The sequence below is a fragment of the Pogoniulus pusillus genome, chromosome 2, assembly GCF_015220805.1.
Source record: "Pogoniulus pusillus isolate bPogPus1 chromosome 2, bPogPus1.pri, whole genome shotgun sequence".
Taxonomy (NCBI): domain Eukaryota; kingdom Metazoa; phylum Chordata; class Aves; order Piciformes; family Lybiidae; genus Pogoniulus; species Pogoniulus pusillus.
In genome coordinates this window covers 20,357,829-20,373,136 of record NC_087265.1, presented here as the reverse complement: position 1 = coordinate 20,373,136, position 15,308 = coordinate 20,357,829, and the positions used below count along the sequence as shown (strand labels likewise).

Below are 15,308 nucleotides of genomic sequence, written 5' to 3'. Positions count from 1 at the left end.
ACAAAACATTTCTGGGGCCCTCAGTGTAAGAAGAACGTGGGACTGCTAAAGCAGATCCAGAAGAGGCCACAAAGATGAACCGAGAGCTTGAGCACCTCCCTTTGAGTACAAGCTGTGAGAGTTGAGACTGTTTATCCTGAAGAGAAGGGTCCAGGGAGCCTTTCACTCCCTGAAGGAGGCCTTCAAGAGAGGTAGGAAGGGACGTTTTACAAGGGCTTGTAGTGTTAGGATGAAAGGGAACAAATTGAAGGTTCAGGAGGGCAGATGTAGACTGGAGATTAGGAAAAAAATTCTTAACAGTGAGGGTGGTGAGACACTGGAACAGGTTGCTCAGGGAGGTCATGGATGCCTCCTTCCTGGAGATGTTTAAGACCAGGTTGGATGAGGCCTTGAGCAATGTAGTCTGGTGGAAGGTGCCCTGCCCCTGGAGACCGTCTAAAGTGGGGTGACCCAAAACAGTTTGCCCAAGAGCACAATGTCCAGGTGAGTTTGGAATCCCTCCCAAGCAGACTTCATCTCTCTGGGCACCTGCTCCAGGGCTGTGGCACGCTCACAGGAAAGAAGTTTTTCTTTAGGTTTAGATGGAACTTGCTGTGTTATAGCTTGTACCTGTTGCCTCTGGATAAGTGTTGTGCAACTACTTCTCCTGTATAAGACAGGTACTTTCTGGAATTAAATAAACAAAAGAGCTGAAAAAAACCCTCCTTGATCATAAAGATAAGAACTTGATTTTTTTCAGTGCTTTAAATTCAAGCATGTAAAAATTCCCTTGCAAAAGCACTGTAAAACCAAGGTTTAAGTTGGAAATGAGCAGAGACCAGGGTTGCTGAGGCCTTTTCTTCCCTTATTTGAGCACTGTAGGAGTTCACAATTGCCTACAGGAGGCAGTGCTTGCATTTGATGTAAGAAAACTGCTCATCTTGCTTTCAGGGGATATACTGAAGAGGTGTTCAATGCATCAAATATTTATTCCAGTAAATACCACTACAAATAAATAATCATTGAGTCATAGAATGGTTTGAGTTGGAAGAGACCTCCAACAGTCATGTTGTCCAACCTCCCTGCAGTCAGCAGGGATGTCCTCCACCAGAGCAGGCTGCTCAGAGCCTTGTTGAACCTGACCTTGAATATCTCCAAAGATGTGGCCTCAACCACCTTCCTGGGCAACCTGTTCTAATGTTCCACCACCTTTATTGTGCAGAACTTGCTCCTAACATCCAACCTAAATCTACTCTTCTCTAATTTCAAACCGTTGCTCCTCATCCTATCACCTTTGGGCCTTTGTAAACAATGTCTCTGCAGCCTTCTTGTAGGCCCCCCTCAGGTACTGGCAGGCTGCTATTAGGTCTCCCTGGAGCCTTCTCCAGGTTGAACAACCCCAGCTCCCTCCTCTTGCCCTCATAGCAGAGGTGCTCCAGCCCTCCTCTACACCCTCTCTATCAGGTCCATGTCCTTGCTGTGCTGAGGGCTTCAGAGCTGGACACAGTACTGCAGATAATAAGGCTTTACACATGAAATATATTATCCTGATTATCAAAAGACAAAGTTAAATAATCCATTATTTACATCAAAACTGAGAACTTGCAGCTCAGCAGCTCACTGCTACTGATGAGTTTTACTGAGCCATGAGGTGGATTAGGAACTGGTTACAAGACAGAGTTCAAAGAGCGGTGATCAATGGTGCCAGGTCCAGCCTGAGAGCTGTGACTAGTGGAGTCCCCAAGGGAATCAGTGCTGGATCTGGTGTTGTTCAACATCTTCATCAGTGACATTAATGAGGGGACAGACAGACAAGAGTCTGCTCAGCAAGTTTACTGATGACACCAAACTGGGAGGCTTGGCTGATACAGCTGAAGGCTGTGTGGCCATCCAGTGAGACCTGGACAGGTTGGAGAGCTGGGCACAGAGGAACCAAATGAGGTTCAAGAAGGACAAGTGCAGAGTTCTGCCCCTGGGGAGGAATGATAAAGTGCACCAGTACAGGCTGGGAGGTGGTCTGCTGGAGAGCAGCCCTGTGGAGAGGGACCTGAGAGTGCTGGTGGATAGCTAATGGGACAGTAATGTGCCTTTTTGGCCAAGAAAACCAGTGGGATCCTGGAGGGTATATTAAGAAGATCATGTCCAGCAAATCAAGGGAGGTTCTCCTTCCCCTCTACTCTGCCTTGGTGAGACCTCATCTTGAGGACTGCATTCAGTTTGGATCTAATGGAGAAGGTCCAGCAGAGGGCTATGGGGATGATTAGGGGACTGGAGCACTGCCTGATGAGGAGAGGCTCATGGACTCTGGGACTTTTTATTCTGGAGAAGACTGAGAGGGGATGTACTAAGTGTTTGTAACTATGAGGGCTGAGGGTCAGGAGTGGGGGGACAGGCTCTGCTCACTTGCTCCCTGGGATAGGACAAGGAGCAATGGATGGAAGATGCAGCACAGGAGGTTCCACCTCAAAACAAGGGGGAACTTCCTTACTGTAAGGTTCCCAGAGCACTGGAACAGGCTCCCCAGACAGGCTGTGGAGTCTCTTTTCTCTGGAGACTTTCAAGGCATGTCTGGATGTGTTCCTGTGTGACCTGAGCTAGACTGTATGGTCCTGATCTGGCAGGGGGGTTGGAATCAATGATCTCTTTGTGTCCCTTCCAGCCCCTGACATCCTGTAATTTGTGTAAGATGAAAGGCACTAGACCTATACACCAACATTCCAGTACTCTAGCAGTAATGACAGCAGCAAATGGAGTACTGCTGAAATTCCGTTGTAGCGGCACAGCAAACACCTGGAGATTTTGAAATCTGTGCTTTCTCATCTTCATGTTCTAGAACTTCTTCATCACGGTGTGTTGTAGCAGCTACCTGTTGCTGCTGCAGGACAATGTGGTCAAAGCTTACACAGATCAGTGTGATCAGAGCGATGCCACAGGGACTCCACACAATTCAATGTGAATTATACTGGAGACCTTTACTGATTGCTCTGGCTCTCATTATATAGTCTTGAGCACAGAGCACACACCTACACATTAGCGTAACTAAGCAAGAACAACCCAGTCTTTTACATACACCACACCTTGTTTTTCTCATTAACAAGATGTCCACTTATCTGGGAAAGGATAGATAAGTAGCCTGTAGCTGTGGGAACCAAGGTGGAGGTTTACTTGTTATTATCCTCCTCACATTGCATTCCCACAGCATGTAGGAATTTTCTAACATGTAATACAAATATCCAAAACTTACACTAAGAGACAAGTGAAAGCATCTCCACTGTTTACACTGTACATGTTTATTAGTAATTGCACTTTGAATTATTAGCATCTAGAAAACTTGGACATTTGTGGAACTGGAAGTGTTGTAGCAATGCCACACAGCACTTATTTCTCTGGCAAGTGATTTTCAACACTTGCAAAGCAAATATGTCAGGAAATGTAACAACACAGATTAAAAAAAAAATATTAACAGTTTATAATTGCTTTTATTTGACTATGTTGCTCTTTATGATGCCAACCACCTTATCTTCTTTTTGAGTTTTGGCATCTTGATGGAATCTTCTTCAACTCTCTTTGAAATATCGACCCCGAGGGGAGCTCTAAAAAATAACCAAAATCATGCATTTGTTAGAAATAAATGACATTATTCCATATCACACAGATGTGCAGGTTCATAGACCTGGTTTATAGTGGAACTGCAGGAGTTCTGCATGTTCCCTGCACTGCAAGACTCTGTAACCATTACAATAGTCCATCTGAAGCCTACCTCAAAACTCTTTACACTGAGGAAATTATTGCATTTATGGCCATTCCTAACTCAGAAAGTGTTGCAGGCCACGCTGCCTGCTACCTCTGCTTGCTGTGGGACCACGGTAAAAAAGCCCATAGACCAGTGTGGTGTGGGCCAGCCACGAGGGTCTCCAGATGATTCAATGTGAATTATGCAGAAGCCAATTTTATTATGTACAGCCCAAACATATATACACTCAGCCAGCAGAGCACAGGCCTACACATTAGCATAATTAGTCAGGGACAACCCATCACATCTGCATAAGTACACGTCTTGTTATTCTCGTTAGCGAAGGTCCATTATCTACCCCTTCTGAGATAAGGTGGCCAGCTGCATGTGAGACCCAAGGTGTGTAATTACAAGGAACTGTCTATTGTCACTTCTCTTCACTCCGTTCCCACAGTTCTCCTGCACCTGCACCCCACAACTCTTCTGCATTCTGCATTCCCACAAGGAAATATAGCTGGGATATCAAAAACAGCTTTTGGGAATGTTATTTTATTTAGATTCTGATTGATTACTAATGTTACATCTCACTAATGAATGCAAGACACTCTATAGAGATCCAAAAATATCTCCTTCCATGATAATAGTTTATAGCAAACAAAACTTAGTGTTTTATTCACTGAGGTACACAGAATCATATAATGGTTTGGATTGGAAGGAACTTCCAAAGGTCATCTAGTCCAACCCCCTGCAGTGAGCAGGGACAGCCTCCACTAGATCAATACAGCAAATGAGTTTTGAAGAGGAGTAATTTATTCTTTTTCAAGTGACAATTACATGACTTTTTGTTGTTGTTGTTCTGAGACCTTCCAAGTCTCCTAACTTGGCAAGGAGAAAGACCTGAACAAAATTCCAAGTTTAAGCCTAGATGGTACTTTTGAAATACTAGAATTTTGTTTGGCCTTAAGCCAAGGATCTATTTAAACCCATAGATCAAGTCTAACCTAACAAGTCATTAGCAAGATCAGTATTATCATTAAGAAGCAGTATTATCAGATGATCTATGTCAAATTCTTTTTCAAAACTGACTACTTGTTATGAATGCACAGTTTGAGGCTTGGAGCATTTTGACTGATGCTGATGAGGAGCCAAGGGGAGTGGACTATGGCAGAATTTGCTCCAATGTTTCCAACAGGAATATGCACATAACTTTATGGTGTCTGGTGATTGGAGGCCCTGAGGCGAAGCACATCATTTCCACTTCCTAACTACACTGAAAAGGAAGTGCTAGCAACTTCTAGAGCTCTGCCCTCCTGAGGCCACATCTGGAATACTGTGTCCAGTTCTGGGCCTCTCTGTTCATGAAGGGCCTCAGGAAACTGCTTGGAAGAGTCCAGCACAGAGCCACAAAGATGATGGAGGGAGAAGAACATTTCCCTTGTGAGGAAAGGCTGAGGGAGCTGGAGCTCTTTAGCTTGGAGAAGAGGAGACTGAGAGGTGACCTCATTCATGTTTATGAAGGTGTGAAAGGCAGTGTCAGGAGGACAGAGCCAAGTTCTGCTCAGTGATGTCCAGTGATAGGACAAGGGTCAATGCGTGCAAGCAGGAGCAGAAGAGGTTTCATGTGAACATAAGGAAAAGTTTTGTGAGGATAAGAGGCCTGGAACTGGCTGCCCCGAGAGGTTGCGGAGTCTGGAGACATTCAAAACCTTTCTGGATGTATCCCTGTGTGATCTACTGTAGGTGATCCTGCTCTGGCAGGGGAGATAGACTGGATGATCTTTTGAGGTCCCTTCCAACTCCTAACATTCTGTGATTCTGTGCACTGTGAAGACAACTCCTTATCAGGTTCAGCTATACTTTTTCATCTACACCTCCTTCCCCTCTCATTGACCATATGTGCTAGTTTGAGCCTAGTTAGAATGTTTGGGTGAGAAGAACCTTAGGCTTGAGGTGAGGAGAAAGTTCTTCACTGAGAGAGTCATTGGACACTGGAATGGGCTGCCCGGGGAGGTGGTGGAGTCGCCGTCCCTGGGGCAGCTCAAGGCAAGGTTGGACGTGGCATTTGGTGCCATGATCTAGCCTTGAGCTCTGTGGTAAAGGGTTGGACTTGATGATCTGTGAGGTCTCTTCCAACCCTGATGATACTGTGAACTAGATTACAGGCTGTGAAAAGAAAGCAATGGTGATGCCTACTTCACTCATAGGCTTGCTGAGATGTATAAGAACAAGAACATAAATATAGATAACAGAGTTGCTCTCTGGGCTTCGTGGGCTGCACATCTCTCTCTAACCTAACCTGCCGTCTGCGTGACTAATCCATCTGCTTCCTAACCCCCTGTCTGACCCTCCAATCTACCTTGGGCGTAAGGCAAAGATCTAAGATAAGGTAGAGGGGTGGGAAGAAGGTGGAAGGGTGGTTGAGAGGCACTCCTGGGGACTCAGGTTTCTGGGAGGGATGTTGTGTTTCTGTAATACCTTTTAAGTTGTCTATTTCTGTATATAGCTGTATATATTGTAAATACCTGCTTGTATATTGTGCTAAGCTGTAAATATAAAGCTTCATTCAATTTCCAGAGCTGCTGAGTCTAGTCTGGGTGATTTTCCAACGTGGGGGGGGGGGGGCAGGTAACGCCCAAACCATCACACCATGGTGCATACATGAAGTAACAGCAAATGAAGTGAGTCACTTACCTGGGTTCATAGCGGATGCTGTCAGTACTGTGTAGAACACCAAGGCCTGCACGTAACCTTTCAATGCCATTCCTAAGCAAGAAAGAAAGGATATAAAAACTACATCCCAGCTACTTGAATGTATGTGGTTCAGTCACTACTGACAGACACTCTTCACTCTACTGTCAGCCTTCACAGAGCATTAGAGAAACACAGGCAAAGAGAAGCAGCTCTCACCACGCGATCATAACGCCGTTATCGGTGCACAGTCTCGGAGGAGGGCACAGAAAAGCAAAATCACTTGCATCTGCTAGAGCCTGCAGACCTTTTCGGATGTAATGATTGCTTGCAACTCCTCCTGATACAACCTGAGGGCAGTTTTCAGAAGAAAAAAAAGGCATCAATTCAGAACTACTGATGGGTCACACTCAATTTACATCGTATTTCATAAAATAACAGGATGGTTTGGGATGGAACAGACCTTAATGATCATCCAGTTCCAACCCCACTGCCACAGGCAGGGACACCTTCCACTAGACCAGCTTTTGCAAGGCCTCATCCAACCTGGCCTTGAATACTTCCAGGGAGAGGGCATCCATGAAGGTCCCTGGGCAACCTGTTCCAGTGTCTCACCATCCTCACTGGAAAGTATTTCTTCCTAATCTCCAGTCTAAATCTGTCCTCCTCAAGCTTCAATCCATTCCCACTCATCCTATCACTCCAAGGCCTTGTAAAAAGTCCTTTCCTGCCTTTCTTGTAGGCCGCCCATCAGGTACTGGAAGGCTGCTATAAGGTCTCCCTGGAGCCTTCCAAGAAAAGGTTGTTGGATGACAGCAATGAATATGCATTTATTAAAATACTAATATCTTTGAAGATGAAAACATAACAGAGTTGTGCCACTTGAACTTAGTACACTAGAACACATTTTTGAATAAAGCACAGAATCTTAGAATCATTTTGGTTGGAGAACACCTCTAAGAATCATTCAGTCCAATCATCAGACTCAGTGGATCAGACAGTCGTAACTAGAAGTGCTGCAAGTATTGGGGAGTACTATATCAAATTATATGGCCTTAAATGTTATGGAAGATCAGAATAAATGGGAAGAACAAATATTTCTAATTTCTAGTTTCAAACCAAACACTGAAAGACTTCATTGTAAATATTTATATAGCTATTACCTCAATCCTGCTATTTAAAGCGTCCTATATACTGACATCTTCCTTGCCTGTCTAGGGAAAGTTCAGCAAGGCACCTGTTTTTCAGATGAATATAAAACGGAGGAAAAAAACCCAAAGTTTACCTACCAAAGCTGCATTTTTCGCTGACAGTATGCTGTTTTTCATGCAGAACAGCATGGCCCGATACGTCCGCTGGAAAATGTGAACGGCCACCACATGCTGTACAGCAGCAGCAATATCCTGCACACAGGAGAGGATCTCACCCTCTTCAATACCTGTAAAAATACACCATCAAAGGGTTTTCCCTGCATGAAGGTCATCAAACCCATGGTTTATATCCAACTTCGTTTCAAAGTACCTTCTTCTTTTTCTTTTTCTGTGATGGCTTTATTGACAAGGTTCTGAAGGCCAGAGAAAGAGAAGTCACAGTTCCGGTACTGTTGCATGGGAAGCCTAAATGTATGCTGATGCCTGTTTCCACTCTGAGCCAAATGCTCTATTGCCTTCCCTCCAGCCATGCCGTGGCACTCTGGGTGCTTTCTCAAAGACAGTCTTCTTGCTACCTATGGAGACAATAAATCAGTCATAGAATCACCTGGGTTGGAAGGGACCTCTAAAGGTCATCCTGTCCAAACTCCCTGCAGTAAGCAGGGACATCCTTCACTGGATCAACTTGCCCAGAGCGTTGTCAAGCCTCACCTTGAATATGTCCAGGGATGGGGCCTCATCCAACCAGGCCTTGAACACCTCCAGGGAGAGGTTATCCACAACCTCTCTGGGCAACCTGTTCCAATGTTTGACTACCCTCATTGTAAAGAACTTTTTCCTAACATCCAATCTAAATCTGCTCTTCTCTAAACTCAAACCCACAACCACTCATTACAAAGAGCTCAATTAACTCCTTCTGCAGCTGCATCACTGCTTTGTAGTCCACAGAGTAGAATTAAGATGCCATAAAATCCAGCTCAAGGTGTGTGAGTCTGATTCTCTCTCTTGTTAATCAACAAAGATTGCATCGTCCCTCCTTAATCAACAAAGATTGCATCATCTCTCCTTAATCTTGTTACTCCTGGGACTCAAGACTCGGTGCTTAGCCCAAAGCTCAGGGATGCAAATCAACAGACAATACCTTTGAAACTCCTAGACCTCACCCTGGCTGGACTGCCCAGGAAGCCTACATCTTATCTCAGCTACCCCCAAGGGTTGTGTATGCAGGGTGTGGACAGGTGTAGCCGAGAGAGGGTGGAGGCCCTCCCCCCGGCGACGCCGGACCCCTGTGAATGCCTGAGAATGCACAGGAAGATGCCCTGGGGGGCTGCAGCCGGACACTGAGCAGAAAAGTGTATAAAAAGGCAGGAGAAATGCCTGCCAAGTGTGGCATTTCCATCAGACCACCAGTGGCATTCCCACCAGACCACCAGTGCCACCTCCATCGGACCACCAGTGACTTCTCCACTGGACCACCGAGGGCAGACCATCACCAGACCACCAGACCTGCACACTACCTGGAGAACCTCTGACAAACTCCACAGAAGATCATCCCTGAGCCACGCACCCATCTCTCTCTCTCTCCCCTCCATCTGCGGCTGAGGGTAATACGATCACAGCCTTTTTCCCTTCCCTGCTCCCTCTTCTCTTCTCCATCGTTCTCTTTATCTTTCTCTCTCCCCCTTCTCCCCTCTCTCCCTCTGTTCTGACCTTTCTCTCTCCCCCTTCTCCCGTCTCTCACTCTGTTTTGCCCAACCTTATCCTTTAATAAAGTTTCATGGTGATATATGGTCCCGTTTGCACCTTAATTTCACAACACGGAATCCATAAGAACTGGTCTAGCTCCTGTGGACAGAGATACTGTTAATCTCTGCTCCTCCGGACCTTGATAAGGTGAAATTATGAGCAGGCCACAATAAGGTCAAGTCATACATCATCTGGATGCTCTTTCTCAGGAGTAATTTGAAGTGCAATTCTAGAACAGTTTGGACAAACGTACTTTGAAGAAAACACTAAATGACTCAGTTTTTATGGTATAGGAAACACACACTGACTGCCATAGTCTATTACCAAAGAAATAAAGTTTGTTTCAACAATCCTCTTTCTGATCCTTCACTCTCCCACTTTTTTCATTAATAGACACAAATGCTGGTTAAAATCTCTGTGCTTGTCTTTGTGGACAAAACTCTGAGTACAAGTTTTACAGCTTGCACTCAGCAACCCAGAACTGAGGGTTGGATAACATAAGAGGACTGGACTAGATGACCTTTGGAGGGCTCTTCCAGCCCAGAGCATCCTGTGATTTTACAATTCTGTGATTCTGAAAGCCAAAGCAGGATTTTCAAACTGTACAAAAAGCCTTGTAAGAAATAATTTAGTATGTGTTGTTTAGACCTGACAGTACCCTTTAAAACATCATTGTCCATCTTCTCTAGTTCATACAACCTCTTTGTATCAGGGCTGTCAATGAAACTTCCCACGCCAGTTTTGCTGTCCTGGTTTGAGCTAGAATAGAACCAATTCTGTTCAGGGATTTGATTTCTCAGCTCAGCTTCTGCTCAGTGCTGGCAACTTTCTGCAGTTCAGAGCACGTCTGCATAGCCAGGGGCTGTTGCTGGCAGCAAGAACGCTGATGGGGAGAACTACTGCCAAGGGCTAGGCTGCAGGCCAAGGGCACTGCTGAATCTTGTGCCCCAAAGTGGGATGCAGAAAGTAAAAAGCTGCACCTGTAGGGAGAAGGGGATAGGACAGGTGACCCTGAACTGACTGACAAGGGATCATGAGGGTCACAGAATAGTAGAGGTTGGAAAGGACCTCCAGATATCAAGTCCAACCCCCCTGCCAAAGCAGGATCATGCCTCCACTTCAATGGCCTGTGCCACAGGAGGACTGTCCGTTCTGCCTTCAATACCAATCCATGAGTTTCTGAATCCAGTTCCAGAATCCAACTCCTGGATTTGGTTGCCATCTGCTGCCAAGCCCAGTCTGGGACTTCCCCGGTGCCTGCGCACAGCGTCAGCAATAACATCAGGTTCAATATTGGTTCATGTCTGTTTGTATCTATTTCATTTTATTGTGATTACTTTCATTAAAGCTAGCACAGTTTCTTTCCCAACTCATCAGTCTCTCTTCCTTGTTCCCCGTCTCTTCCACTTGGGAAAACAGAGAGGTTAACAGAGAGCATCTGTCACTCATTTAGCAGCCAGCCCAGCCCTAAGCCGTCACAATGCCTGTTTGCTAACACTGTAATTCCTTCACAGCTGATCTCATGCACACATTTTTAACAGTCTCTTTTGTCTTAAAACCACAGTATTACAGACAGAGACAGAAGATGGCTGTATGACTGTCCTCAGGCGGCTGCTGCTAGTACAGTGACGCCGTATAACTGCAATTAAAAGAAGACCCAGCAAGATTCCCACCTGTAAGGCCATTATTACCTTATCCAGCATGTCACCCGGTGCTATATCAATGGACTGTCCAAGCAGAAGGAAATCTGACACCCCTTGTGCTACTGCCAAAAGGCAGTGACCTCCAGAGAGCAGAAGAACCAAGAAGGGAAACTCCACGTGATGAGTCAGTCTGACGGTCAGAGCATGAGCCTCCATGTGATGGATGGGTATGAATGGCTTCCGGTACCTGTTCACCAGATCCAGGCTGTACCGCAGCCCCACTTCAAGGCTGAGAGCCAGGCCTGGTTTCACTGTAGTGGCAACGGCTGCCAGCTCAGCTACAGAAACTCCACTGGCACTAAGAGCATCTTGTACCACTTGCTCAATGTTTTCTCTGTGAAGCTGCTGTGCCACCACAGGAATTATTCCACCTGTTCTAGTGAAAATGAAGAATTGTATTTGTTATGTCTTAACACATAAATTGTCATATAGATTTCAGACTCCTCTTAACCTTGCCATATCCTGCCTGTTCTCAAACACTGTGTAAAGGCCATCTCACAGAACACAGAAACATTCAGGTTGGAGAAGACCCTCAGGATCACCAAGTCCAACCCAGAACCCTACTCCACAAGGTTCACCCTAAACCATATCTCCAAGCACCACATCCAAGTGACTTTTAAACACATTCAGAATTGGTGACTCCACCACCAACTACCTGAGCAGCCCATTCCAATGCCTGACCAATCTTTCCATGAAAAATTATTTCCTAATGACCTACCTAGTCACAGATTGAGGCCATTCCCTCTCATTCTACCACTATTTACCTGTAATGAAGAGACCAGCGTCAGCCCTCTACAACATCTTTTCAGGTAGCTGTAGACAGCAATGAGGTGTCCCCTCAGCCTCCTCTTTTTCACACTGACCAGCCCCAGCTCCTTCAGTTGCTCTTCATAAGATTTATTTTCCATGCCCTTCCTCAGCTTTGTTGCCCTCCTCTGTGTTGTGGAGGGCCTGTAGGCCCGCAAAGAGTCTTATTTATGCCTTGCCTGGACATGTTTTTCTGCCAGGACCCCTGGTTGTAAACAGGTTGTGTAAGCCCCCACACACCCAGCTCGTGTCTCCCTGGGGTAAGCCCATGTGATCCCCATATTTGGGAAAGTCCAGGCAAGTAGCTTCTGCCTACTATGGTAAGGTTTGGCTGACTGACTGGTCATTCTAGTGGCCAAAGAGGCCATTAATTTCATCCCACAATCAATAAATAGGGGTGCACAGGTAAACAACGTGCTCTGACCCTATCCACAGCTCAGCTTGGACCCCATTGCAGCGCCCTGCTGCTCTGACTCACCTGCATGGCACAGACCCTGCACAGCTCAGACACACCTCTGACCCTCTGAGCACCTGCAGCGCTCAGAGGCTCAGACCTCATGCTTTGACTTATTCACGGCTTACCTGCCTGCGTACCTTAGATGCAGAGCTCATTTAAGCCTGCACACATATATATATATATATATAAGGAGCCTATAGCCTCCTAAGCCAGCTGTGCACATCTGCACGCTACATTGCTACCAGGACCAGATCCTGCATTGCATTTACCTACGGAGCTCAGACTCCCAGCAGCCGCGCACACTTTGCATGCCTGCTGCCTACCATTGCCTGGTAAAAGCCATTGCCGCTGAGACAACCAGGAAGCAGACTCCAGATTGTCTGCACACGTGGCCTGAAGCCGTGAACAACTATTCTTCTCCTGCTCCTGAAGTCCTGCCAGCTGATATCCCTGGACACAGCATCCAGAAGAAGCCAGAAGCACCAAAGGCAGAGATCGTCCCTCACCAGGAGAAAGGTTAGAGAAAACCTAAGACCCCAGAGACTGGGAAGATTTACCTTCTCCCCTCAAGCTGGGAAGATGCCAGCCTCCAAGTCTGCGAGTAGAGATCCCCTGAAGTCTGGACATTAGACACAGGCTGTGACACAGCCCTGGAGGGTGATTAATGATTGATAAAGAGTTGTGAGTAAAAGCTTTGATACCTCTGTAACATAAGTTACCTCTGCCATAGAGCAGAAAGAGTTTCAGCCTGCCCTGCTGGGCAAATAGCATAAAGATCCCAAGCGGCATTAAGCCACAGGGAAAACTCCTCTCTCTGTTTATAGTTTGAATGTTTGCTAGTTAAATAACAAATTCCCTGTGCATATTTTATCCTAAATTGTTTTCAGAATCGTGTATGACCCTTAATATTAATATACAGTGGTTGGGGGTGGCGAGAGTTCAAAATATTGAATTTAATAAATCTGTATTTTTATGTAAAATTTTATATGGCCCCAATTAATTTCTCTCCTCCGCCAAATAGGAGTAGGTACTGAGAATACCCCTCTGAAACACTCTGCACTCACTCCAGCACCTCCACATCCCTCTTGTAATGAGGTGCCCAAAACTGAACAATACTCCAGATGTGGCCTCACCAGAGCCAAGAGAGCCAAGACTGAGGGGACAATCACCTCCCTACTACTGCTGGACACAGCATTTCTAATCCCAGCCAGGATGGCATTGGCTTTCTTTGCCACCTGGGCACACTGCTTGCTCACAATCAGCTGCTTGTAGATTAGAACCTCCACGTCCCTTTCTGCTAGACAGCCTTACACTGAAGAGAGCAAAATTACTATGGTGAGGTCAGAAAGGATGGAATTTGCCCTTTTTTGGTACGGATACCCCTCTTGAATGTACCTTAACACTGTTCCAAAACAGTGCCGGCACTTTAACATTCACAAACCTCACTTGTCAGGTCATGTACTTAGCCACCAACACCTATAACTGAGTAACTTTTGAGACGCATCCCTTGCCCATGGCAGGGGGTTGGAGTAGACGACGTCTGAGGTCCCTTCCAACCTGAGGCATTCCATGATTCTATCATTCTATGAACTTTCCTTTAAAAGAAAGTAGAGACATTTAATGGTTTTAACAGTAATAATGCTTTAATCTTTAGCTCAAGCTAAGTAATCCATCTCTTTTGGAAAAAAAATACTGGATGAAACTTTAGTTAAACACTGAGCATTTCTTTCCTCACCCTTAGTAGTATTTCAAGTAGGATGTGTTGTGACCCTAGAGATAGGTTGTTACAGCCATCCACTTCTCACTGAGTTTTATGGAGCAGACAGGACAATCCTACGAGTAACAGTAACACCACTGGTAAAGGAAAGTGCCCGAGAGAAGTTTATTCTTACTGTAAATGGACTTCCTTTTGGCAGTGCAGGGCCTCTCCCAGCACATTGCCAGCGCCGTCCACCACGGCAGCGCCGGTGTCATCGCAGCTCGTCTCGATTCCCAGCACCAGCTGCCGAAGGTGCTGTTCTCCACGGCCAGCAGAGCTTCTGCTCCTCAGACACACGGCCCGCCCGTGTCTGACCGATTTCAAAAGGCTTCTGGCAATGCTGCTCATCGTTCACCGTCTATCCGGCAGCTGCATCTAGAACAGAGCTGTGCAGCGGACTGTGACTGGAGGGTTTTCACCCTTGTGCTCGGATTTTCTGGGAAGAGCAATTCTTTTTATAACAACCAAGGCACACGCACCATACTTAAGACCCTAAGAAATCCAAAACAACTTTAGAGTTGGGAACTGATGTCTTTACCGTAACGCGCTTCAAGAGCTCTTCACCCATCCTTGCTGCACTTTCTGCGGCCCTAAGGCAGAGACACGAACCACGCCGGGAGCCCCGGATCCGCGGCACCTCGGGACGCGCCCGCCCCGTGTGACCCCTGCGCACAGTCCCATTCCCCGCTGTCAGCAGCGCCGTCTCTGCGCTCTCTCTTCGCTGTTTCACCCTCCATGGCTCAAAGCCACGCTCCGCGAGCCTTCAGAGCCGCCCCAGGCCGCAGCCAGGGCCCTCGGGCGAAGACGGGAAGGGGCCTCCGAGCCCCTGCCGTGCCAAATCAGCGACTCCCGCTTCTCCGCGCCCCCGCAGCGTACCTTGGCATCGCGATTCACCGCCAACTCCCGCCTCTCGCCCTTCTCTTCCCAGCAGCGTAGCGACCAGCGTCTGCCAGGGCCTGGCAGCCCGGGCCCGCACTGCCCGGCCTGGCCCGTGACCCACGGGCGCAAGCACCAGACACAGCCGCCGGGCACCGGGACGCGCTCCCGCCCACCGGCTCCTGCGGCGCCGGCGCGGAGTGGGCCGTCTGGGAAGGACGTTCCGCTCCTGCCTCCTTGCGAGCAGACGACTCATTTCAGCCCCGCAAGTTGGCTTCGTACAGCCCTCCCCAGGCCGTCCCTGCCTAATGTATATCACCGCAGGTTTGTGTCGGTAAATTCGGTCTGGGTCCTTAAAACCACAGAGCAGAATCATAGGATTATTTCAATTGGAAAAGATCTTTAAGGT

The 15,308-nt window shown here is 46.9% G+C and overlaps 1 protein-coding gene across 5 annotated transcripts; it reads right to left on the bottom strand.

The window, feature by feature from the left end:
* Positions 1–3,248: 3,248 nt before the first annotated feature.
* Positions 3,249–15,090, bottom strand: OSGEPL1 (O-sialoglycoprotein endopeptidase like 1). Of its 5 annotated transcripts, XM_064157873.1 has the most exons (9): positions 14,900–15,090; positions 14,157–14,409; positions 12,822–12,914; positions 10,989–11,376; positions 7,922–8,126; positions 7,690–7,838; positions 6,620–6,750; positions 6,404–6,475; positions 3,249–3,572 (listed from the first exon to the last, which is right to left on the bottom strand). In XM_064157873.1, exons 2-9 carry the CDS (start codon positions 14,369–14,371, stop codon positions 3,479–3,481), a joined length of 1,347 nt encoding a protein of 448 aa, XP_064013943.1. In that variant the 5' UTR covers positions 14,372–14,409; positions 14,900–15,090; the 3' UTR covers positions 3,249–3,478. The 5 variants fall into 5 exon arrangements, with proteins under 5 accessions (XP_064013943.1, XP_064013952.1, XP_064013963.1 ...); XM_064157882.1 differs by lacking the exon at positions 12,822–12,914 and having other exon boundaries at positions 14,900–15,089; XM_064157893.1 differs by lacking the exon at positions 14,900–15,090 and having other exon boundaries at positions 10,989–11,371; positions 14,157–14,320.
* Positions 15,091–15,308: the final 218 nt, after the last annotated feature.